Consider the following 27,794-nt stretch of genomic DNA (forward strand, 5'->3'; position numbering starts at 1 on the left):
TATTATAGGATTTGTGACAGGTTTTGAACCTTTTACAGCCATCTGACTTCAAAATGTTGTTTGGGCTCTATTTCCCACGTTTCTCGGTTGATTTTTATTACATAGTAATTTATTAATGTTGTAGTCGCTTTTTATATTTTTTACAATGTTAGTTGGTCATATTTTCTTTAAATAAAGCAATTAAAATCGACCGAAGAATCAATAGTGGGAAGGAGATTTGCAGCACTTAATTGTGCTGATAGATTCAAAGCTAACGTGCGAACACTTGAACGCATTGTTGACGTCAATGCGTTCGACGTGACATTTTGGACAAAAACTGACTGCTTTATATTAAGTGAACAACGTTACTTGTGTATGACTAGGTTGACATTTCTAGGCTACGCTTGAGAAAATGACATGGTTCATCTAGGTAGGACCGATAGGACAATTGAACGAATTTGCATATTTTAATAGTATTCGTAGCGGGATGAAAGTTGACATGAAATCTTTATTATTTTAAAATTTTATTGCAATTGGCGTATTTTTGATTATCTCTTAGATGTTCAGAAGTTCAGTTACATGTTTCTGTGGATTTTGGACCGATGACAATTTAAGGGCACAAGAGATGAACACAAGTAGAAAACGATTAGCGAAATCAAGAAAACAATTTGACACAGGATCGACTATATTTTAACATACAGGGTTCGATTGATTCGATGAAAAAAAAAAAAAACAAACATACGACAAAATCAAACATACCACAAAATCAAACGAGGAGACAAACACAAACCGCGTGACCATAACACTACATAGGCAAATCATGACTGACTGACCAATTGAAAACTTTCCAATCTTCTACCGTAACTTTCTGAGTCAGTTGCAACAGTGTCTTAATGGATATCATTTTCCGCGTACGGCTGGCAAACTGCTTCTGAAAGATTACGTACTCTTTTCTATCTTCGGGTCTAGTGTAGAGGTTTCAACTCTATTCAGAGTGCAGCTAGAAACCTAGCAAAAAAAAAAAAAAAAAAAAAAAAAAAATGATCATTTTTACATGATGTATGTTTGAGCAGAGTCATAGAGCGTTGAAGCGTGAATCGTTCTTGGCAAATTCCCCCATTTTGGAGTCAGGCAGCGCATGGCCTTTTTTTTGCGGTAACGCCTAAACAATGTCTGCTGTTGCTGCTTTATAAAAAAAAAAGACTTTCTAGTACATTATCAATACTTGAAAAGATTTCATGGCTTAGAATTGGAAAAAATCTGAATTAAAAAGGTACGTTCTTTGCCATACAGTTACCAACACAAAAAAAGATCTATCATGTAGTGATTACCGTAAAAACTACAGGCAAAAATGACAAAATATACCTTCCAATGAAAGCATTTTACCCATTTTATATTGTTAGTTTTCTGTTTTATTGTTAGTATTATGTGTTGAAAAATGTTTGGTTTTTGAAAAATACTTTGATTTCTGATAAGATTGGAATGTCGCAGAATTGGGTATGACAGAAAAAAAGCAATTAATTTCTGAAACCTAAAAATTTTGCCTAATTTTCCCACGTTTTGCTTCTTGGTGTATGCTATTATGATTTTTTTTTATCTGTATTTAACGAGATTTTTAGCCCTAGGCTAGTTCATCTCGGGACCCACGGTTTACTTCCCTTCCGAAAAAAGAACTCACAACATTTTGTGAGTTTATCGGGAGTGGGATTCGATCCCAGGTCCTTGGCATGATAATCACGTGCTTTATACCATATACACATAGAAAATTACAAATTGCAATTTTTAAGCACCTTCCCCAATCTTCAGAAATCATAGTATTCTTCAAAAACCATTTTTCAACACAGAATACTAAACAGTGTGGATGACGTGCATTCATTGAAAAATACATTTTGGCATGTTTGCCTGTAGTTTTGATTAGAAACTGTAATCACTATATGATGAATCTTTTTTTTTGTGCCAGTCACTGTAGTTAGGAAGAGGGAAGAAACCAAAGCCGGAATTTCTGAAGCGGCGGAAATTTTGACCAATTTCTTCTCCCTCATGGAAATAATTTACTGTGGTAAAATCTCATGTACGTGAAAGCTACGTGTATTATCTCTTTGTAAAATGTTAAAAAGTTTATATTTGCACCAAATTTCATTAAAAAAATCCAGAATTCAAATCTTAATTTAAACCATCATAATCATAATTTGATCCAATTGTAATCTTGAATTGAGCTACTGGCGGCAGCAGCTCGAACTGCTCACGCAGCATTGTACACTTTCATGGTAAACAATTGAAAATTACATGGATCTGCTAATTCTCATAACTGTTTTTCATTGGACAGTTGAATCTTAACTTAGAATTCTTCAGGAGTTTGGAAAATAAATTCGGAATTTCTAATCCCCCTCAGAGTAAACGAAGATACCACTTGCGCAGTCTGCAGGCCAACACTGAAAGCTCACCCCCGTTTACTAGTTTAAAATCAAGATTACAAAAGGTTCAATTCAAGATAACATTCTCAAAGTACGAATTATGATTTTTTTTATAATTTTATGACAAATAATGCAGGATATTATTCGGTTGTTCGATTTTACGATAAACAGGCTTTCATTTGACGCACTCACTTATTGCGTGTAATACTATGCGTGAGCTGTACAAGTGCACCGAAAATGTCCTCTGGGGGGAAATGGGTGAAATCACAGTGATTTTTGAATTGCTTGTATTCAACGAAGAACACTCTTTATCCGATGCTTTTGAAGCCTATGCTACCAGGTTTTATTACGGAAAGTCATTTGAGGATTTTTTTTTTACTATCGAACACTTTGGGCCGAAGGGTCTCCGATTTTCATGAAAATTTCACCAGAGCTAGAGGTCGTGGATATATGATCATATATGGAATTCAAAAAAATCGTAGTGGACTATTTTTCCGAAAAACGCTAGATAAAATGTCACAATTTTCCAAAGTTTTATAAAACACCCCAAAAACTAATGTTTTTTTTTCGTTCTTTGACGCCAAAATGAAATCTCTTACCGTTTTAAAGATGTAGCCAAATAACCAACGACCAGCCGCAATATTTTCATAGGAAGTCATCTACAACAGCGGCCGTTCACCTGTTGCAACATATTTGCTTTGCAACGAGCAATTGACATACGCTAATTGTAACGTAACTTTGACACTAACGTGCGTTAGGGTGCACTGACAGCACATATATGGACTTGAGTGCCCTTTAAATGCAACAACTTATCAAATTTTGGAATTAATGGTTTTGTAACTAGAAAGCGTTGCAAATAACAAGTTTACAACGAGCATATTTCAACGTATTTTTTTTCAATCAAAGCAATCATATGCAAACCGTTAGAGATGAGTGGATATCAGGTAACTATAAGGTCTCTTTACACATGTAAAGCTTTGTTTTGTTTTTATAATAGAAATACACTAAAACTCCAATGGCACTGTAGTCACTTTTTCTAATTAATTATATTTATAACTTTAATTGTAATAATTGATTGTTTATAGGTGTCCATCTAGTAGAGGATCTTTTATTTTGGTAAACAAAATTTATTTGACACTTCTAGTACCGCTAGTGACGCTGTAAAAGCGTGGCAAACTAGATGTTAGTCACACGAACAGCCGCGACAATGGACTTCTGTGGCTAGTTATTCTAATGTTTTTATAGTGTTTTTGTTGCTTAAATGTTCAATGGTATTGGATTCTTCTGTACACCATAATAAGACCATTTCCACTCAATATTTAGTAAATAGCATGGTCTGTGCATAATGTTTTTGTATAATGTGCTTGAGAAGGAACACTTATTTAAAACTAATTTGGTAATTTGGCGTCGATTTCACTAAAAAAGTTTGTTCTACGATGCATAGTTTTCGAGTTATGATTTTTTGAAGTTTGGGGTACTTTAGGAAATTTTGGAAAATCGTAAAATTTCATCTAGCGTTTTCGGGAAAATAGTCCACTATATTTTTTTGAATTCCATATATGATCATATATCCACGACCTCTAGCTCTGGTGAAATTTCCATTGAAATCGGAGACCCTTCGGCCCAAACCTGTTCGGTAATAAAAAAAAATCCCCATTTGCCACCTTTTTCGAGACAATATTTGCCCAAAAAGTATGTCTTTTCATGAATTTCGAAATGGTTCAAATTAAGCTGACAATTTGAATAGTTCAAAATATGATTCAATTTTCAGCAATTTCAGTAGAAAAGGTGTTCACTAATAGGGTAAAATAGTAGTAAACACCTTTGCTACTTGTACTGAAATTGCTGCTAATCGAAATTACTGGCGGATTAAATTCGCGTTACCATAAAAAAAATCCTGGGCTTCCTGCATTACTGTGCTTGCTATTTAATATTCATGGTTAATTAATAACTGTTGAAGTCTAAAAAAAAAACTAACGTGCAGAGAGGGGACGGCTAAGCTCTAATAGGAACGTAGAGCCAGAATAAAGATGAAAATGTGGTGCATGGTTAGTTTTGTCTATTTCACTGTGTATACTTGTCCACGAAGATGAATCATAAAATAAACTTTCATCGAAAATGCAGGTATTAAATAGGTTAATGACTTTTTCAGACATTATCATTGTTTCAGAAATTTTAAACAAAACCCTCCTTTTCAACTTTAACCCACACTAACCCAGACCCTTCTATAATATCAATTAAGTGGTCTCTACCAGGGAGTATCATCGCATTGAGCAGATTGATTGGAGATAAAAGGGAATGTGTGATAAATCAGTCTCGTATGTTGACCCAAGCACTGGAGACTCTGAGGGAGTATGGATCTGTGGGGGCGTGTACCTGGATTGGCAACAATATGAGCTGAAATATATAAAAACAATCCTCTGACGTTAAGCATTAATTTTGTTTTGTTAGAAAACTCGAAAATACTGAAGGAGCCAATCTGTTTACTTATAATCTCATTGTTGATGGGAAAAATGGTTTTTCAATAATCAAAATACATTTTTTTTCTGTTGCATAAATTATAACTCAAAAACACAGTTAAAACGCTGTCTATTAAAAGTAGAATATTTGCTGTTCATTTATCTCTTCGATTTGAGTATTACTTTTGCGCGTTTTTTATTTTTCTTTCTAAACATGCTTTAATTTGTATCTCATTTATGTACGTTCAGTGTATACACACTAGCGTTGCTCAAAATACCAAATCAAGACCAACAATTGAAAAGGCCACATCAACATTGCGTAAACAAACACATTTCTGTCGACTTAGGGCCTTCTGGGATCCACCCACGCACCTCACCACTATTAACAGAAAGCTTGATGTTTGCGCTTTCTGTTAGTGGTGGTGAGGTGTGTGGGTGGAGTTCAAAAGGCCTCAAGTCGGCAGAAACATGTTTGTTTACAAAATGTTGATGCGGCCTTTTCAATTGTTGGTCTGGAAATGTCAAAAAGTTCGATGGGCTCTCTTCTTTTTATTTTATATGACGCCACGAGGCTCTGGTCAAATTTTCTGCTAAATCCATTAATATTTTGGCGGGGCTACATTCATTTGAAATTTGTTTTGGAGCAAACATCGTTTTTTAATTTTTTCTTGTGGAGCCTTTAATTTTGCTTAAATCACTATAGCCTTAGATGTTTCAAAAAACTTTGTCGAAGACCGAAAAGTTATCAAGCGCTTGTGAGAAAAGATATTACCTACCGACGCGTAAAGGATTAATAATACTTAGCAATATTGTTGTGTGGAATGCCTAAGTTATATCTTTATTTCATAAGCGAGTATCTTATAAGCATTAAGGTTTTTTTTTTGAAAAATAGGATAAATCACCAATTGATGCACGGCTAAAAACTCGCCTAATGTTGCACACTCTATGCTTTTCTTATGGGATGTGCAACAATTGGCAAATTTTTAGCCGTGTATCAATTGGCGATGTACCCTAATATTTCACGACAAGAAAAGATTTGAACGAAATATTTCATTATTAAAAAAAATCAAATAGAAAAGTTAAAAATAACAATGCCAGAACTCGCGCAAATGTCAAAATCCTAGTTTATTATTACCAGGAGCTTTATAAGGATGATTTTCAGTCCGTGTTGTTGTCTTCGTTCTTTGAATGTTTGACAAATGGATCCAGGGGTCAGTATATTCGCCTCCTTCCAAGCATATTCACGCCTCTTTACTGAAACAGGTAAAGAAAGAGGCATCAAACAGGTTGTCCTGATCTTGTACCGACTTCTCGAACCCTCTAAGAAAAATATCCTCTTCGAATGAGTGTAATCAGTAATGTACCTCTTAATTCCGCCCTCTTTTGCTTATCCTTTGAAAGATACGCGTATTTCAATTACCACTTGTAATCTTTCCAGTGGATAACTGACACTGAGGAAGATTACAAGTGGTAATCGAAATACGCGTATCTGTCAAAGGATAAGCAAAAGAAAAGAATAATAAGGTACAAAACTGAAGAGTGACCACGATAGCGTCTTCGGGAGATGGTTCGGTTTTTGTTACTCCTGTCTTTCCCATAAAGAAAGCTGTTTTGGCTATATGTATGTGCTGTAATCGTAATTATATCAATCATAAACAAAATTGACTGAAATTTTGCAAAAAGCTGGAATTCTAAAAATGTCATCGTGTCAGACGACGTTGATTTAAACCACTTTTATGTTTATTTAATTGATCTTTGTTCTACCGCTCGTGTTGTGTGTAAGAGGTAACGGTAGCGCACAAATGTAACAAAACAAAGCAAGCTGACACCCGACCGCGGCAACGAAACGAAGGTAGTGAAACGTGTCGAATGTTTACAAGCCTGCCTGCAGTCGTTGAGTGTTCTCCCCTGATACACACCAGGTTTCACTGGCATATAACAGAACAGATTACACGTCCGAGTTGAAAATTCGGATTTTGGTGCGTCGACTAATCTGGTTGTTTTTCCATACATTTCTTAAACTCACAAAGGCAGCCCTCGCCTTTTTGATCCGTCCACCTATGTCGATCTTGGTGCCACCATCGGCCGCTATTGGCTACCAAGATATTGGAAGCTTTCAACATTCTCCACTGCTTTCCCAGCTACCGTGATGCTGGAAGGGTTGACCGTGTTTACATCCAAAGATTTGGTCTTGTTGACGTTGATGGTAATATCATATCTGCATATCAGAGCGCCGTTGAGCTAGGAGAGCAACGTCATCAACCAGTTCGAGTTCATTTAGGTGCTCCATGGCAGTCCTGCAAAATATCAGTCTCAGTGGCTGTTTTTCAGCCGAAAATGAATGACTGCGGCGGTCGTTTTCAGTTCCTCGATGTGAGAACTGACAGAGTCCGAGAGCTCCATTCGTGAGCGACCCAACAAGATCAATTCCCAATCATCCACACACTACTCATACTGAAAGGCCATTCGTCTCAAGCGGTGGCTTGTGAGATTGAGTGCCCTATACATTAGCACGGGTGAAAACACTCAACTACAGAAAATTGAATGGAAATTTGTTACCTTTCAAAAAGGTCACACTTTGTTTTAATAATATTTTTGTACATATTTTCTTTAATTTTTGTACATACATTCTTTTATTGTTCTTCAATTGTTAAGTAGTGATCTTTTATATTTCAATATTAATATAGCGAGGCTTAAAAAAAGGAGGAAAGTTAAAATTAAACTAGAATAATAAAATGATTTATAAATAATTGAACTTAAAACGAATTGGAATAAAACCTGAAAGAAAAAAAAAACATCGATTGTTTCCCATCCCTGGACATCCCTATGCACCCTCTATCCGTTACGCACATCACACCACCATCATCGGCGTGCGAGGTTTGCCGAAGCCGGCGACGTCGACGACGAAGCTATCGTGTCGAGGAAATAAAACTGCTGGTCACGATCGAACGAGCAGCTATTAGTGAACCGCCATTGTGAATCCCCCCCCCCCCCCCCCCCCGTAGGACAGTGCCATTTAGAAGAACCCGCGGAACCGCCACTGAGAAGTGAGGAGAAGTTGCCGGCGTGCCATGTTGTCCTCTTTGGCCCGGCCGGCGAACCACTGAAAAAGTCCTCCCCGTAGGACAGTGCCAATAAGAAGAACCCGCGGAACCGCCATTGTGAAGACAGTGCCAATTAGAAGAACTAGCGTAGCCGCCATTGTGAAGTGAGGAGAAGTTGCCGGAGTGCCACGTTGTCCGCTTTGGCCCGGCTGTCGAACCACTGAAAAAGCCCTCCCCGGAGAACAGTGCCAATAAGACGAACCAGCGTAGGAAGCGCCAGTATGCTACGGTGTGGCCCGGTTGGATGGTGATTACGGACGAATAAGACCAACACCGTAACGCGATCAAGATTTTGCGACCAAGAACCTGAAGACCACAGCCCCCTCGCTGTATTCCGGCAACCATTTTGACCGGACATCTGGCCTACGGAAGCGCCTCGGATTCGCCGTTTGATTGATCCCCACCACGAACACGATGTGGGTTTCACGCCAACGAGTCCCAGATGCCAGCGTCGCCGTATCACCCGTTCGGCCACGAGAAAGTTAGTGTGCTGGTAGGTGCTGATGGCATCGTCAACCGACAGGAAGTGCCCCTCCGAAGTTAAAGGTGTGTAAAATCTTTCCCATGTTTCCTTCCCCATAAAAATGTTATATCAACCCTGAAAAATCAACGAAAATTAAAGTATACGATGTAAATTAGAAATATTGGATACCCTTTTTAATTTAACCACGCTAAGCCCTGATTTCACTCGTTTTTGTTAGATCATTCTACCTCGTCTTTGTTTGGACGTTGAACAACGTCCAAGTTTTCTTTAAGGGAAGTCGTTCCACTTACCCCAATTCCCTCTCGGAGCCTGTGTTACGACCCTGAAGCCCAGGATAAAGCCTGGGTGACCACAATAGGGTGGTCCCACAAGAGTTAACTCTAACAATTGGCGCCCAACGCAAAATAAAAAGAAAAGGTTTCCATTTTAACCTTAAAGTGGAACCCTTTTCAGAGAAGCTCCGGGAGGAATTGGAATCCATTATTCCAATTGTTCTTTTTATGAGAGGTGAACTGATTTGTATCGAAATAGTATTGTGTAAAAGGAATTCTTTTGTTCTTTTGGAATCGTTCGGATGATGAGAACTACTGCTGTGAATCGTTCTTTTCCTTTCGATTCGTCTTTATAAATTAGTTTCTTTTCTTTACAACAAAAAAACTGGATTATTCTATTAGTAGAGGTAAATAAATTATTTGTGAAATTTTGCTTCCTTTTATACACAGTGCCTCTAATTTAAAAGTCTTTTGTAAATATTTTTTCTTTTTTCATTTTTATACTTTCTAGTGTCTAGTTTAGCATAATATATGCTGGATTAGTTTATTAATTTTTTCTTCAACATTTGTTTTTGTATTTTTCCTAATTTAATAGAAATAAGCTATTATTTAAGCCACTTCTTCGTTTTTTTTTTGGCGAAAAGTTGCTGTACTGTTTTTTTGTAGGTTTAGCTTATTTTGTTTATTTTTTAGTTTCATTTCTTATTTTTAATTTTACATTCTCATTTGAGAAATGGCGGAGGCATTTGAAACACAATTCGCACACGCCGTTGAGAAGATTCGGGAGTGGTACCACGGCTTAAGGGTGGACCATTTGTCTCCAGAGGAGTTGGACTTCGAAACCAATATTCGATCGATCGTCATTCGGGATGATCCCACCTACTCACGAAGGCGAAGGTGGCTCCGTGAGCATATGAAAACTGAGAAGCAGAATGATACTATTATTGAAGAGGTAGTTTTAGAAGGGAATGGCGAGGAAGTTGTACAGTTCTGTCGACGCAACTTCGACGAACTTTTTGCAGGGTTGCAGCAGAGCGATAAGAATTCAAGAGTAAGGGGCAAAGCAAATTGCTACATTTCGGTCACCGGCTTATCCTTTATATAAAGCACTTTAGGGATTCGGAGGAAACAGAAAGTTTCCTCAAGTCAATGCTTGTTGATGTGGTGGATCTGTTGGACCAGTATTTCTACACTAAAACCTCTGCATCTGAACAGCACAATCAGGAGGGACTGGAGGAACAAGCTCTGATCGACTTGTTTCGGTCAGAAAATGTTTCGGCAGTTCCACCTCTTCGAAATGCGGATCCAGGTGCAGACGTTTCAGTGAGTACTACTGCTGCAGGAATTTCTGCAGTAGCTAACCAGTTGGAAGGCAGCGACTGTGTTCGCTCTTTACTAGCTCGCATTAATGAGTTGGAAGCGAAAATGGCCAGGATGGGAACACCACGGGAAGAAGAAGCTCAGCACAATGAAACGGAGCTTCCGACTGGAAGTTCACAGCCACTGGTGGGTGCGCCACCAGTTCTTCAAGTTTCTTCTGCTCCTCATTCCTCTCTCACACCTTTTCCGGGATTCTCAAGCTCCTCGCAAGGGTTGAGCTCTTCAGTAGCTGCCAATCCTTCTAGGCCGATTACTAGTGTAACTTTTTCGTTACCGCAAAGTCATCCTACTGCACAGCCGCAGCCACCTTCATCGTGGCACAGCTACCTTCAGAACCAGCAACAACCGTTTCAACCTCCGATCACCAACCCATGGTTAGGATTCCCTGGTGCCTCAACCGTACCATCACTGAATCCTGTTCCGGGATCCGCGGCTATGAGCCTTGGACATCCTGGGAATCCATGGCTTGGAAATCCCACTTTTAATACTCCGTCGGTCAATCCGTGGGCTGTAACCTCAGCTCCGATATCAACCCCATTCGCTCATCCTTCGCACGCTTCGTTGAGTTCATTGCCTCTGAGCAACTCGGCGCGGCATACTTTGCCTGTGTCCAAGTGGACAGTTACGAAATACGATGGCGAAGATCAAGGGTTGAAATTAAACCAATTTCTTGGAATGGTTCACGCCATGGCCGTCGCAGAACATGCTTCGGAAGCTGAACTATTTGATTCGGCGATCCACCTTTTCAAAGGGCCAGCATTGCAGTGGTATATGACCATCCCAAGTAACAATTATACTTTTGTGACAATCCTGAAGAAATTTCTAAGATAGAATAATAAAACTTAGCAATAAAGCTCTTTGTTCTGCAAATCTGAGATAAATTAGGCATAAAACATCCATAAGACTAATCTGGCCCACTCTTCAGGAGATCTTCAAAGCTGCTTTTGAAGACTGCTTTGAAACTAGTTGTATTTATGTACTTGCACTGATGATTGATTATAAGAACTTCATGAAACTTTAACAAGAATAGCTTGAGGCATGTTGATCTTTTAGCTGTCCTTCTCAAAAGTGTCAATAGTGCATAATAAATGAAATCTTTTACCTAAGCATTATGCAGATGCAAACAAGTTTTGTTTCATGGATGAAATGTTAATTGAACTGCGAATCAATTTTAATCAAATTGAAATGACTAAAGCATTAAAATTGCCTGACAGATCATTGATGACAGGGAATCAAAATTGTCCGTGCCATACCCACTTTTTCGTTGATATGCCGCCCAAAACATACGAAAATAACAAAGCGCCCCAAAAATAATATCAATCATTAATATACGAAGATATAAATTTCCTATAAAAACAAAAGGCTACGCCACTTTTTCAATTCTATCTAAACATGGCTGCCGTTCCATGCGAACAAAACTCATGCAGCCGCCATCAATTGTTATTACTTTTAATCCAAAGCCCCTCAAAACAATGATGGAACCAAGTCACCTTGCATGAAAGCTACAGCCTTTATTGAAGATTGTTTTGACTAGTTATGATCTTAAGGCAGATTTGTTCGTCTCAAATGAAACTTTTTCGTTTTATTCAAGAGTAACAGCCTTTGACAATTGATTGTTTACGTTTTCGATGCTAGAAAGTTGTCTCTGTACATTTCGCGGTGTTTCGCGTCAATATTTGCCAATTCTATTTTGTTTCCCTGTATTTTTGCAATTAATAATGAAGTGCAACTTACTAAAATTACGCTATTTGGCATCAGCTTGAGCAGAGTCACAGTAAGTACCCATTTCATTTTCGATTCGCACAGCTGTGGCCTGTGTGAGGAACTGGTTGAAGGCAGGACGACAGCAGCCAACTACTCGCATTTTTGATTGGCCGTAAAATCATTATTTCGTTGACAAGATTACTTTTTAGCACAAGAATGGCTAAATTATCAGTGAGCAAACATGTTTATGTGTTTATATTTGCATGGAAACGCGGTTTTTCAACCAATTTGTTACATTCATTATATGGATTGAAAAATAGTTCGTTATCTTATTATTATTTCGCATAGTTCTTGTTCCAGAGTAATGGCTCTACCTCAAGAATAGAAGGCTTCAAGAAGTTTTTAAAGGAGGATTAGTCAGATGAAATGCACTTGAATAAACTTTTAATAAAATATGTTGATGTTATGTGTTGAAAATAACTTCAAATACGCCTTAAAACTTATTATAAGATTTAATGCTCTTGTAAATTCAGTTGTTTTATGCGCGAATTTCAAAATTAACTTGAAGACAACTTAAAAACCGCAAACGAACGAAGATTGTTTTCTCTTGATAAAAACAACTACAAATGTTCCATGAATTGGTCATGCTGTGATAAAGCTTCCATAAAAATAATCAAATCTAAAAGGAATTGAAATTGTTACTTGGGATGCGTGCCACAGGTCGTCTGGTGAACTGGCAGCATGTGGTTCTAGAGCTCAGGAGGACTTTCATGCACCCTGATCTAGACACGCTGATCAAAATGAAGGTGTATCAGCGACACCAGTCACGAAACGAGACCTTCCTACAGTTCTATCACGGTATGGAGGAGCTTTTCGGGACAATGAGTGTTCCCTTGCCGGAACACGAGAAAGTCCAAATCCTTCTTCAGAACATGAGGATTGATTACAAAAAGCAACTCAATTTCCTCCCTATTGCTGATCTTCCGACACTTGTGTCCGCTGGTCAGAAGATCGATGCCGTGAACTTCTCAGTCTACAACAAGGTTTTTGGACCTGAGAAGTCGGTTAACGTAGTAGAGTACTCGGAACCGAAGAAATGCTTATCCCAGGATAAGCCCAATAAATCCTCTACTCCACATCAACAAGCATCGTCGAGAAATACGAAGGCCCACTCTCCTCCACAGACCAATCAGAATCGGAAGGGTTCCGAAACCGGAACCGATACTTCTCGCGGACCAGCTAGGGCCCCAACCACCTTGGAAGACATGATCAAATCTCATAAACCCTTATCCAGCCGCCATTGTTTCAACTGCGGCATATTTGGGCATCGGATGGACCAGTGCAGGCTTCCTAGGGGAGTCCTGTGTGAAAACTGCGGTTTTAGAGGCTATCCGACAAATAATTGTCCATATTGCGTAAAAAACGCCTTAGCAGCGAGCCAAAACCGCCGCCCGCTGAACCCAAACTACTAAGCGTAAATCCCCCTCCATTTTTCGAAGTGGCCTCCGAGAACCTTTATCCGGAAACGCCTGCTTCCTACACCATCTCATATCCACATGCCAATGACAACCGTCCATACATTTCGGTTGACATTTCAGGGATTAGGGGAGACTGGGGAGACTTGATCCCTTTTTCTTAATTTGCCTGTAACTTTGAGAAAAAACACAAAACTAGATTCATTTTTCGTACAGAATGGCAGGTAAACATCTTTTGCAAGTTTATACACAACAGAAGGACTTTAAATTATTGTTAAAGTTTTCAAAACTGTATTTTTATGGAGGCATGTCTTCTGATGTATTTATCAATAATGGGTCACAATTGATCCCCTTTTGAGCACATGGTTAATTTAAAGGGAAATTAACTCCAGAAGCTTCCTATTTATTTTCTTTTCAAGTTTTCTTGCATTTTTGATGAATACGGTGTATTTGAAATTATAAGATTTCCTTAAATTGTTAATGATATGCCGTATTTCGAAAATGGGGAGACTTGATCCCCCTTTTAATGGTTTGTACTAAAATAATAATTATCTGACACGTTTTATCATTGAATATACTAGAATTCCGAGTACATAGAGGCTTCCAAATAGAATTTTATTTTTCACGTGTATAATGTGTGTGTGAACCTCGAGGGATCAAGTCTCCCCATGTCACTGATGTATACACTAAGCTACATTAATTGAAATATTTATATAAGAACCTTATTTGGATAAATACGTTTGATAGTATTTTATTTATACTATGTGCTGTGAAATTTTGACACGATTTGGTTCAATTTTCACAAAGTTATAGAGATTTTTTGGAATCTCCTAAAAGATTTCTGAAGGACTGAAAACAAACCATCAGCCATTAAAAAATAATGCAATACACAATTAAAATCAATTGTAGCCAAAACATTGTCGTCTGTCCAGATATCGTTTTGGAAAAAATATGCTAGAAGAAAACTGTTTTTGATTCCAAGGAAATGTGGGGGGAACAAGTCTCCCCAGGGATCAAGTCTCCTCAGTCTCCCCTACTGTTTCTGCCTTACTTGACAGCGGGAGTAATCTCACGTTGATCAACGATGCAGTGTACAACATGGTTAAACCTAAGCGCTTATTCCCTCTCCGTGATCCACCCGTCTTGCGTACCGCAAGCGGAGAAGCGCTCGAGGTCCGTGGTAAAGTTTATTTACCTTTTTCATGGAACGGCACCGTTAGGGTTGTTCCGACATTAGTCATCCCGAATCTGGCAATAAACTGCGTTTGCGGGATGGATTTCTGGAAGAAATTCCAAATTCAACCCACAATCGTAGGCTGCGCTATGGTTGAATATACGGGAGAAAACCCTACCCCGACTCCGTTGCCTTCATCTTCTGTTTTGACTGCTTCAGAACAGCAGACAATCGATCAGATCAAAACCCTTTTCATACATGCCCGTCCGGGAAGGCTAACAACTACTCCACTGGCGGAGCATTCAATTGAACTCGCCGAAGAGTGGCGGAAAAAACCGCCGGTCAGGCAGTTCCCCTACGTAATGTCTCCCAAAACGCAAGGTTTGGTGTCCGTGGAGCTGCAACGTTTACTCGACGCTGGCATAATCGAACCCAGCCATTCTGATTGGTCGCTGAACTGTGTACCCGCTATCAAGCCTCATAAGGTTCGGCTCTGTTTGGATGCGCGTAAGATCAATGAACGAACTGTTCGTGATGCTTACCCCTTGCCGCACCCCTGTCGAATTCTTGGCCAACTTCCCAAGGCGAAATACCTTTCAACGATTGACTTGTCGGAGGCTTTCCTGCAAGTTCCGCTGGAGAAGTCTTCAAGGAAGTATACGGCCTTTAGCGTGCAAGGTAAGGGGTTGTTTCAGTACACCAGAATGCCTTTTGGTCTTGTAAATAGTCCAGCTACGTTGGCAAGACTAATGGACCGAGTTCTAGGCCATGGTGTACTGGAACCTTATGTCTTCGTTTACCTCGACGATATCGTCGTAGTAACGGAGACATTTGAGCATCACGTACAGCTCCTTCGTGAAATTGCGCGCAGATTAAACGGAGCCAACCTTATGATAAACCTGGAGAAGTCTCAGTTTGGGGTGCCGGAAATTCCCTTCCTAGGGTATCTCTTGAGTTCGGAAGGCCTTCGGGGGAATCCCGATAAGATTCGACCGATCGTCGAATATGAAAGGCCAACCACTATTACCAAACTCAGGAGATTCCTTGGGATGGCGAATTATTATCGCCGGTTCATCCCAAACTTTAGTGAGACTTGTGGGCCTCTGTCGGATCTCCTGAAGTCAAAAACCAAGGTCATCGGTTGGAACGAAGCCGCGGAGAGAGCTTTCTGCAAAATCAAGGAGCAGCTTATCAGCACTCCTATCCTGGGGAGCCCGGATTTTTCTCGGGAATTCGTCATCCAAACGGATGCCAGCGACGAAGCCGTCGCTGGAGTTCTAACTCAGCAGCAGGAAGATGGTGAGAGAGTCATCTCATACTTCTCCCGGAAGCTCACCACTCCGCAGAAGAACTATCACGCAGCTGAGAAGGAAGCTCTCGCCGCTCTTCTCTCAATCGAGGCGTTTCGGGGGTACATTGAAGGCTACCATTTCACCCTCGTGACGGATTCCTCCGCACTCACCCACATTCTAAAGACGAAGTGGAAGGTGGGATCCCGATGCAGTCGGTGGAGCTTGGACTTCCAGCAATTCGACATGACAGTAGTACACCGTAAAGGCAAAGAAAATGTGGTTCCGGATGCTCTGTCACGTAGCATTGCTGTAGTCCAAGATTCGCCGGCCTCAACGTGGTACTCTTCTTTAATGGAGAAGGTCACCAGTCGCCCAGACGACTTTGTCGACTTTAAGGTCGAGAACGGCAAACTTTTTAAGTTCATTACAGCCAAAAATGTACCCTTTGACTCTCGATTTGAGTGGAAGGAGCTTGTTCCAACTGATGACGTCCCCCGGGTGCTACTAAACGCACATGATAATAACTTTCACCCGGGGTTTGACAAAACGCTATCTCGTGTCCAACAATGTTACTATTGGCCCAAAATGGCCAAGGATATAAGGGCGTATGTACAGGCTTGCCCAACCTGTAAGGAAGTCAAACCTTCCTACGTCCAAACTACCCCCGAGATGGGCAAAATGCGTTGCGCGTCCCGACCATGGCAGATCATTTCTATGGACTTCGTTGGCCCGTTGCCACGTAGTCGAAAGGGAAATCAGCATATTTTAGTAATATGCGACTACTTTTCCAAGTGGGTAATGATTCACCCGGTGAAGAAGCTGGATAGTTCAGCCGTGTGTGTGATTTTGAAAAATCAGTGGTTCTATAGGAATTCTGTCCCTGAAACCATTATCACCGATAACGGCAGCTCTTTCGTTTCGAAGGAGTTCAAAGAACTATTAGACCACTTCAAAATCACACACTGGCTGAACTCCCGCTATCATTCCCAGTCGAACCCCGTGGAGCGAGTGAACCGAACAATAAACGCGGCCGTCCGCACTTACGTCCAAGAGGACCAAAGGATCTGGGACACCAAGATCCCGGAGATCGAGCTGATGCTCAATACCAGCGTTCACTCCTCCACTGGGTTCACTCCGTATTTCATTACCCACGGACACGAGATAGCGGAACAGGGATCCGACCATCGTCTTTCTCGACACGACGAGGAACTTTCTGCGGAAGAAAAGGAGGAAAGGCGCAAGCAGGCGTTCGCCCAAATCCACGAGATCGTTCGCAAAAACCTCGAAGAGTCTCACGAGGTCTCTCGGGACCGGTACAACTTGCGAAACCGTACTTTCGCGAAATCTTTTACGGTGGGACAGCTGGTCTACCGCCGGAACATGAAACAGTCCTCGGCGGCTGAACATTATAACGCCAAGTTAGGGCGACAATATCTTCCCTGCAAAGTGAAGGGCAAGATAGGCTCGTCTTCCTACGAATTGGAGGACTTGAGCGGGAAAAATTTGGGAATCTGGCCAGCTGTTCACCTTAAACCCGGATGATAACATCCACGTAAGTACCAGAGATCCTGCTTCGCTTTCCTCCTGCCGATTCTCCGAATTCCCAAAAAAGGACTTCACGACCGGTAACATAGACCGAATACTCACCTGCTGCATTCTGTTTTCATTCATGCCTGTTCGTCGATGTCGTCAGAGCTATTATGTTTTTTATTTATACCCCTCTTCGCCTCATTCGCAACACCATCTGCTTCTTTTCTATTTTGTTTTGTTCTCTTTGTTCTTCCTAAAACAGGGTCGAACTAAGGAGATTGTTTACATTTTGCGTAACGCCTCCCAGGTGGCGAATTTCGATCGTAGTTTTATGATCCAACCGAGGGGTCTAGAGCGTTGTTGCTAGGCCTCTTCACATTTTTAGTAATAGGGTGCCCTAGAATCTTAGTTTAAAGAATATTAGCGTGTGAATGAATTGTGTGTTGTCCTGGAGTGTCCAATTTTGATCCAGACAACCGTGTGAATGAGATGAATGAATGAATGTGAATGTATGAATGGTGGGGGGAATGACTGTGTATGAGTGTGTGCGTATACTTTCTGTTCCCGAACAAAGTATTCGGTGATGAAAAAAAAAAAGGAAGAGCAGGTTTCCGAAAGTTTATTTTCTCTCCTAATTAGAAACTAAAAAATAAAAATAAATATATATATAAAAATGTTACAATAGAGTAACAATTAAAAAAAAATACAATTACAATTAAAAATAAAAGTTGAATTTATGAAGATTTGATGGTGAGAGGATGGATAAGGACGCTTTTTTTCTGACGAACATTTTTCTGGAAGGCTGTTTTTCAATTTCACCTACTATTTCGATACAAATCAACCATCGACCTCATAGCGGAGCAGCCAAAGAGAGCTTCCTCGCTGAAATCCTCAATCGACCCTTCCTGGTGGACAGTCTCTATTATTAAGTGTTATGTGATTATGTGGGAAAGAGTTCCTCTACATGGACAAAATCATTCCACATAATCAGCTAACACTTAACAAGAGGAGGGCCACATTTTCAAGACTTTTCCCGAGTGGACAGTCTCTATTATTGAGGGTTAAGTGATTATGTGGAAAAGAGTTCCTCTACATGGACAAAATCATTCCACATAATCAAACTAACATTCAACAAGAGGAGGGCCACAATTTCCCGGTGGACAGTCTCTATTATTAAGTGTTATGTGATTATGTGGGAAAGAGTTCCTCTACATGGACAAAATCATTCCACATAATCAAACTAACACTTAACAAGAGGAGGGCCACATTTCCATGACGATTCCCAAGTGGACAGTCTCTATTATTGAGGGTTAAGTGATTATGTGGAAAAGAGTTCCTCTACATGGACAAAATCATTCCACATAATCAAACTAACATTCAACAAGAGGAGGGCCACAAGTTCCCGGTGGACAGTCTCTATTATTAAGTGTTATGTGATTATGTGGGAAAGAGTTCCTCTACATGGACAAAATCATTCCACATAATCAGCTAACACTTAACAAGAGGAGGGCCACATAAAACCAATGCATTTCCCCTTCTTTCCCTTAAAAAAAAACAAGTTTTTTTTTATTCGGAGTGAGGGACGAATGTTACCTTTCAAAAAGGTCACACTTTGTTTTAATAATATTTTTGTACATATTTTCTTTAATTTTTGTACATACATTCTTTTATTGTTCTTCAATTGTTAAGTAGTGATCTTTTATATTTCAATATTAATATAGCGAGGCTTAAAAAAAGGAGGAAAGTTAAAATTAAACTAGAATAATGAAATGATTTATAAATAATTGAACTTAAAACGAATTGGAATAAAACCTGAAAGAAAAAAAAAACATCGATTGTTTCCCATCCCTGGACATCCCTATGCACCCTCTATCCGTTACGCACATCACACCACCATCATCGGCGTGCGAGGTTTGCCGAAGCCGGCGACGTCGACGACGAAGCTATCATGTCGAGGAAATAAAACTGCTGGTCACGATCGAACGAGCAGCTATTAGTGAACCGCCATTGTGAATCCCCCCCCCCCGTAGGACAGTGCCATTTAGAAGAACCCGCGGAACCGCCACTGAGAAGTGAGGAGAAGTTGCCGGCGTGCCATGTTGTCCTCTTTGGCCCGGCCGGCGAACCACTGAAAAAGTCCTCCCCGTAGGACAGTGCCAATAAGAAGAACCCGCGGAACCGCCATTGTGAAGACAGTGCCAATTAGAAGAACTAGCGTAGCCGCCATTGTGAAGTGAGGAGAAGTTGCCGGAGTGCCACGTTGTCCGCTTTGGCCCGGCTGTCGAACCACTGAAAAAGCCCTCCCCGGAGAACAGTGCCAATAAGACGAACCAGCGTAGGAAGCGCCTGTATGCTACGGTGTGGCCCGGTTGGATGGTGATTACGGACGAATAAGACCAACACCGTAACGCGATCAAGATTTTGCGACCAAGAACCTGAAGACCACAGCCCCCTCGCTGTATTCCGGCAACCATTTTGACCGGACATCTGGCCTACGGAAGCGCCTCGGATTCGCCGTTTGATTGATCCCCACCACGAACACGATGTGGGTTTCACGCCAACGAGTCCCAGATGCCAGCGTCGCCGTATCACCCCGTTCGGCCACGAGAAAGTTAGTGTGCTGGTAGGTGCTGATGGCATCGTCAACCGACAGGAAGTGCCCCTCCGAAGTTAAAGGTGTGTAAAATCTTTCCCATGTTTCCTTCCCCATAAAAATGTTATATCAACCCTGAAAAATCAACGAAAATTAAAGTATACGATGTAAATTAGAAATATTGGATACCCTTTTTAATTTAACCACGCTAAGCCCTGATTTCACTCGTTTTTGTTAGATCATTCTACCTCGTCTTTGTTTGGACGTTGAACAACGTCCAAGTTTTCTTTAAGGGAAGTCGTTCCACTTACCCCAATTCCCTCTCGGAACCTGTGTTACGACCCTGAAGCCCAGGATAAAGCCTGGGTGACCACAATAGGGTGGTCCCACAAGAGTTAACTCTAACAAATTTAGCCCTGTCAGCTCTCGCTTTCAGCACGCTGTGTGCGAGTGTGAGTACCTATTTCATTTCGCTCCCCTGTTGCTGATCGGAAAGCAACTTTGACACGAAAACCAAAACAGAGAAAATGAAAAAAAAGCAAAATATCGCTATCATAAAGGCCTGTCGAAAAATTGCAGCACTGCTCCATGGTAATGGACTGCCACCACAGCAATCCACGATTTGGTTCACGGTCAATCTCACCTACCATGATCTCTTCGATTACAATGAGGAACAGTAGCGGTGATAGAATACATCCTTGCCTCACTTCAGCAACGACCCGGATGGGATCGGACAAAACACCGTTGTGCACGAAAATGCTCTGTACTCTGTTTCAATGAGGTCGATGATTTTCTCATGGAGACCCTTGCGCCTGAGGGCTTTCCCACATGTTTTCGTGATTGAGATGGTCGAAAGCTTTTTCGTAATCAATAAACACCAGGTAGGTACACACTAATGTCGAATTCGTTTTTGAACCTGGGTTGGAACTGGATTGGCGGAAAATGTGTAAACAAACAAATGTCAAACAAACTCAAACAAACTTGAGTACAAGCGAAACCGAAGTCGGGTTGGGGTTGAAACTGTGATCTCATCCAGTTCCAACCCAGGTTGGAACTGAATCAAAAACGAATTCGACATAAGATAAGCTCGGCAAACGCCGGCACTGCCGTACCTCAGTAAACTTGTATACTGAATCTCGGTAAAAAATTACATTTGTTAGCTGAATTTCGGCAAAACATATCCTGAGTATCAGCAAACAAACAACACGAGTGCTGAGAACTCGTTGAAAAACGAGTTTGCTGAGCGCTCGGCGGTGCCAATCTCGGTAAAAAGCAAGAAAAATTGCCGAGATTCAGCGAAAAAAATTAAGTGTGTAGAGAGATTCTTGAAATTTGTTGATTTGCTCCAGAATGATACGGAGCGTGACAATATCGTCCACACAGAATCGTCCGGCACGGAATTCTGCTTGCTGCCGACGAAGAGTTGCGTCAATCTTCTCCTGTATCCGGTTAAGGATCACTTTGCAGAGGACATTGAGAATAGTAATGAGAGCCCCGTACAAATGTATTTCCTCATTCATTTTCGACAGTAAGTACGTGGCCAACGGTTTTAAATCTGGAAAAAGGCACCATTATAATTCATTAGTAATCCCATCAATCATGTTTTGCGATTGTGATATGTACATAGTCAAACATGCTTATTCTCATCCTTATTGCTAATAATAATTGACTTAATATTTCTTTTAATTTGCAGTCGCTGGAATTGTGCTATAAACTATGCTCGGAAGGCAAGATAGAGCAACCGGAACTCGTACAGAACGTCGAGCAGAACTACAATATTCAATTAATTTGCCGAGACAGCAATAGCCTCGTCATTGAAATATACCCAGATCAGTTGCCAAAGCAACGAAAATCAGATTCGTCTCCACAGTCTAGCAATGGAATACACCAATATGATCCGAAGGCGTCCAAACATAATCGTGGCAACAAAGATGGTGCTTATAGTCACCCACAACGAGCGAAGCGGAGCATTGCCAGGAGTGATTTGAGCATGCAAAATCGCTATGAAAACATTTCCGGCAGTAGAAATGAAAACCATCAAGCCGATGTTCATTATTCTGCCCACAATCAGGATTCTGATTCAGACCACATCGCACCACATGCAAAACCAACCCACCTTGTTTATTTGATAAAAGTGCAAGAAAGTGGACACGAGCTCGGAGACAGGACTGTCTACATGGTAAGTGGATTTTACTGGAATGATGCTCATATATCACGCAGGATTTTTCAGGAATCAACAGTCAAAAAGTTAGTACATAGTATGTACGAAAGTACAAATGAAGTTTGGAATAATTATAACTTTAACGGTCATGATGTGTGGTTAGCACCATCAGTTTTACACGAATCGTAAATAGTTCAACCAATAGTTCCAATTATCAAAATTCATCGCATTTATTAAATATAACATCTTTACAAATGTAAACTGATTGATTGATTTAGCTATATTATGGAGACTTTCATCCCTTGGCTGGTTCGTCTCTCCAGATAAATCTAAAGTCAGCAATTGTATGCCGCAGCTGCTTCCTTCTAACGTCTAGAACATCTTAAGCGGTTAAAACATCAAAAAATTCATGGCTCACCGATAGTTAGACATGCTATGAAAGCAAAGTAAAAAAAAAGCTGCTGTAAATGCAAGCAAGTTAGAAACTGTTTTTTGCTCAAAATAATAAAAATAACTGGATAATTTCATTATATTATAAGGATTCAATTTATAAAACGGACTAGAGCTTTGATATTTGATGAAATATCTTAAATTTCTTGTTCTTCGTTTTGAACTTATCTCACCCTCTAGAACGATTGACACTCCCAAATGACTCACATAGGCGTAAAAAGACCAAATTCCTGGCCATAAGCCGAACTTTTTTTTCTGGTAATTTTCAAGCCTGGTATTTTTTGAAGATGAATGAAGTGAGGAGGTTAGAAGCAAAGGGGTGTAAGTGACAAAAACTCACTCTCGAGCAAATGAGGTTTAAAGTTTTTCACCAACTTTTTATCCCATACAAAATGTATGAAGTTTCAAAATAAACCCAATTTTCTCCGATTTATTGTAATTTTTATAATCATCGTAATAATAATCTTGAAAAGTTTCTGAAAGCTTGAAATCTGAAGAATTTTTTGATATGCTCAGCCCAAAATCGACAAAATGATCACTTACACCCCTTTTAATCTGGGCCCTCAAGTATTACTTCACATGATCAATCCAATCCAATAAAACATTTTGGAATGCATATTTTTTTAAAAACAACCCAAGTAACCATGCTGTTGAAGCTGTACGTATTGCATATGCAGGGTGTTAGGTTCCTGAGTGCAAACTTTTTTAAGGGTGATAGAAGACCATAAATGGTGGAAAAAATTGTTCTACGCATGTGGTCAAATCTCAACCGTTGCGTAGTTATTGAACTTCCCATGTTTTTGACTATTATTGCCTAAACTGGCCATAACTTGTGAATGGTCAAACTTATCGCAGTTTTTTTACCCTTATTCGAAAGATTATTGAATTTTCTATCAAATGGCATCTTTGAACCGATTGGTTCAGTTAAATAACTAAGTTTTCTAGAACAAATATCCAACTCGCGTCCGATTTCGAAATCCTAGGTTTCATTCGAAAGAAAATAAGTCAAAGTAACTTTGAACATGGTTTTGGTGAAAGTTTTTCAAAAATATTTGTATGCAAACTTAATCCAAAGTGGCCAAAATTTCTAAAAAATGGATATAAACTTACGGCAGTGTCGTAAGAAATTGGGTCGACCAAATTTTAAGATGAGAGCAGCAATATAACCTATTTTCTATTGGCTTTCAACTCCTTTTTACCAAAATTAGCTCAAAAATCTAGAAAAAAAGTTATTAGGTAAATTAACTCTTGATGAAATCGACCAAAAGTTTGGGGTCACCCCTCAAAATGATGTATCGGCCAAAAGTTTGGGGTCACTTTCGTAAAACATGGAAAATTGGTTTGGTGATATCTTCGTCATCTATAGTACAATTTTAATTCTTCTAGGCTCATTTCAAAGATAATTAACTAAATTTACGTCTGATGTCTTTAATTTTACGTATTCAACGATTTTTATATTTAAAAATGTTATGTAAAGCAAACACATTTCACACCAATTCCAAAATATGGAGCAATTTTACGTTAAGTTTTAGCATGTAAATTTTAACATATATGTGTGGTTCAATGTCTATGCAGTAAGTACCATTCATTATGTTTCAAGCAAGCCAAGAAGAATTAAAATTGAATGAAAATTGACAAAGATATCAACAAATCACTTTTCCATGTTTGACGATTGTGACCCCTAACTTTTGGCCAATACAGTCGACTCTCCACATGTCGATGTTCTACATCTCGATATCTCTCCCTATCTCGATGGTTTGGTCGGTCCCTTCAATCTGCATACATGTTACCTTTCTACATGTCGATATCTCCTTATCTCGATATCTCTCTATCTCGATGCGAACTCGTTCGTTTTTGTTCGAGATTTTCTCTCCATATGTCGATGTGCCCGTTTTTACAGGTTGCTAGATCTCGTTTCTTAGGTGCAAAACATTCGGGGAAGGTGAAGTGACATCTGTTTGTTGACAGTTTTTCCTAGTTACGGACGATTTTTCAATCTAGTGTGCATTACAAATTTGTTCTTGAGTTCGATCTCTCCCTATCTCGATGGTCCCTTCAATATCGAGATGTAGAGAGTCGACTGTACATCATTTTGAAGGGTGACCCCAAACTTCTGGTCGATGACATCAAGAGTTAATTTACGTAATACCTTTTTATCTAGATTTTTTAACTAAGTTCGGTAAAAAGCAGTTGAAAGTTGATAGAAAATAGGTTTTATTACCGCTCTCATCTTAAAATTTGGTCAACCCAATTTCCAGCGAAACTGCCGTAAGTTATATTCATTTTTTTGAAAATTTGGCAACATTGGCTCAAGTTTACATACACACATTTTTCAAAAAGCTTCATTTAAATCATGTTCAAAGTTTCTTTGACTTATTATCTTTTGAATGAGACCTGGGGTTTTGAAATCGGACGCAAATTGGCGGAGATATGGGCCTCAAAAAATGATTTGAGGGGGTGATCCCAAACTTTTGATCGGGAGTGTAAGTGATCAAGTGATCAACAAAATCAAACATTAGAAGTCAAAACCTATTTAAACATCTTTAAAAGTTTCGGAATACTTTTCGAAGTAGCACACTTACTAAGAGGTCCAATACTTGTTTCAAAAATATAAAACTTGTAACATTGGCTTGCGCAAGGAAATCATTAAAGATCGAAAAAAATTATCAATGTTACCCCGGATTACGGTACTCCTAAATGAAAATGTGATTCCCAAAACTACCTAGACAGAACAAAAAGTTGCTTAACAAGTTTTCTAATACCGTTTATCCTCTTTGGTTGGAACGACTCCTCACGCAAACCAACGGGGTTAATTTTTTAAATTGAACTTCTAGTAATCCTGTAGGCATCGAAATACACACTGATAATGTGGTAGTCGGGTTCACCTGCGGATGATCACAGCAACTGTGAAGTTGAGGATACTGACAGTGGAGGGTGGAACACAGTCATTAGAAGACAGAATATACTTACACCAGTGATACTATAATAATAGAATAAATAATTATTACCTATCGTGGCTACAATATTTCAAAAAATACCACATAATGGCGACGAGAATCAAACTCACGTGTGCGGGACGCTGGAGTAAGTATTATTTTGACGGATTTGGGCTAAAAAACATCTCGCCTCGAAAGAGGGGGATGCCTGACGGTTGATGAAAATTTGACCGGTCAGGCAAGAATATCTCGCCTCGAAAGAGGGAGATGCCTTTGCGGTGGATGAAAATCCAACCGGTGCGGGCAAGAATACTTCGCCTTGAAAAAGGGAGGTGCCTTTGCGGCGGATGAAAATCCGACAGATGCGGGCAAGAATATTTTGTCATGGTAACGGGAGGTGCCTTTGCAGTAAATGTATAAATAGGCCACACAAGGCGGACCACGTTTGCCTGACTGAGAATGAGACATGTCATTTGAAAGAGTTGGAAATCGGACAAGAATTGCAAAACCTGGTAGTCATTTAGCAAAAATGTGGTTCATGTAAAGAAGATTCGTGCCTTATATCATACACCTGAAGTCCGAGAGCTTCCTGCAATCGATGATAAGCAACCCGCTTGGAACTGAAGGAACTAAAAACTGAAGGCGCACACAATGTTTGCCAAGGAGAAGTGGACCGACGACATGAACGGGGGCAATCTCTCGATGGATTCCTCCTCCAGGCCATCCAAGATCTGAGGCATGGCGTTCACGCTGGACGACATCCAAGATGTGGTACCCAACGAACCCATCGCCGAGGAGGACGCCAACAAGGAGAACGAAGATTTCGGTGGAGACGGCGGCGACGACAACTTCGAGAGGATTCGACGTGAACGAGGACGAAGACCGGATTTGTTGCCGGTGCCACTCGGAGGAAAATGAGGATTCCCACGAGAAGAAGCCCATCTCCAAACTGCATCGAAGAGACACTCCACATCATCTAACAAAACTAATGCGTACATCACAATGCCACCGTCAAGAACAGCAGTCGGATGCTGAGTTCGCTGAAGCTGAAAGTGTCGCTTCCGCCACCGCCGAAGCTCAAGAAACATCCGGCCTTGGAAGCGGCCAGTCAAGGTGGTGATGAGCAGGCTGATGTAGTGGCAGTGGCGACGGCGGCGGCAGTCGAATCAAAAGATGCCATGGACGCATTTACGGAGCTCAAGGAGGACCAGTTGGAGATGCCTATCGAACGCACATCCACCGGGCTGGGGTTAGACGCATAGTCCTTTGCTTTTGGAAAAAAGGAGATGTGGTAGTCGGGTTCACCTGCGGATGATCACAGCAACCGTGAAGTTGAGGAGACTGACAGTGGAGGGTGGAACACAGTCATTAGAAGACAGAATATACTTACACCAGTGATATTATAATAATAGAATAAATAATTATTACCTATCGTGGCTACAATATTTCAAAAAATACCACACGCTATGTCCAAAGGAAGTATTATGAAAAGTGAATGTACCTCAAAGTTTATTCTCTAGAATCGTATTTTTGGACCTCTAGATTCAGAATATGTGCGATTTAAAAAAATCCATCTTGGGTTTTTTCCCCATACATTTATATATGGGATGGAATTAACCTTAAAATGACTTTTTTCGCCATTTGTATGGGAAAATAGGAACAAAAATCAAAGAAAATCGAAAAACCCAAGATGACATATTTTAAACCGCACAGATTCTGAAACTAGAGGTCCAAACCTACGATCCTATGGAATAATATTTGAGGTACATTCGTTTTTCATAATACTTCCCTTTGGACATAGCGTGTACCACAGATGGTAACCCTTTTTGCTGTTTTGTTTTGATTGTGCTTTGTGTTTTAGCCCGTTCTATGAGCAAAATGACGTTTGAATCATTTTTAGTTTGAGCTATGTGCGGATTAGCGAGGGTCAAATTAAAAAGTGTTCAGATTAGATGCGGTCAAACCAACGAGGGTAGACGGTACAGTTTTGCTGAAGATATAACAATTTTGCCGAAGACATAAACACGTCATCTTCATTTACGAAAAAAAATCACTCACCATTCTAGAAGAACTATTCACATTAGTATCAGCTTTCAGAAAAGGTTTCTAACATATCAAACAACTTCATCGAAGACAATAAAACTCTAAAATTAACTTTTCAGGCCCAAAATGATTATGATCACGAACTTGGGCCTTTGGGAACAGTGGGTACCCCAAGGATCATCGGAATTACTTAGAAAGGAGGTGGCCTTGTTCAATACATTTTGTACTCACAAAAAAAATATGATGATTCAAGTCATTTTTGGGGGTGCAAACATATGTTGCCCTCAGATTGGTTATAAGCAAACCATTTCTGAATTTTACGTGGATTATTTACATTACAAAAT

At 40.1% G+C, this 27,794-nt stretch overlaps 1 protein-coding gene across 2 annotated transcripts in view; it reads left to right on the forward strand.

Annotated features, from left to right (window-relative positions):
• The window catches only part of LOC109410267 (tyrosine-protein kinase receptor torso), a 174,679-nt gene that overhangs the window by 32,664 nt on the left and 114,221 nt on the right, over window positions 1–27,794 (forward strand). For both annotated transcript variants that reach the window (XM_062852053.1, XM_062852054.1), the window contains one exon: window positions 21,554–22,039. In XM_062852053.1, coding sequence (XP_062708037.1) covers window positions 21,554–22,039 — 486 coding nt within the window. The remainder of the gene's footprint in view (window positions 1–21,553; window positions 22,040–27,794) is intronic.

Source organism: Aedes albopictus, chromosome 2 (assembly GCF_035046485.1).
Source record: "Aedes albopictus strain Foshan chromosome 2, AalbF5, whole genome shotgun sequence".
Taxonomy (NCBI): Eukaryota; Metazoa; Arthropoda; class Insecta; order Diptera; family Culicidae; genus Aedes; species Aedes albopictus.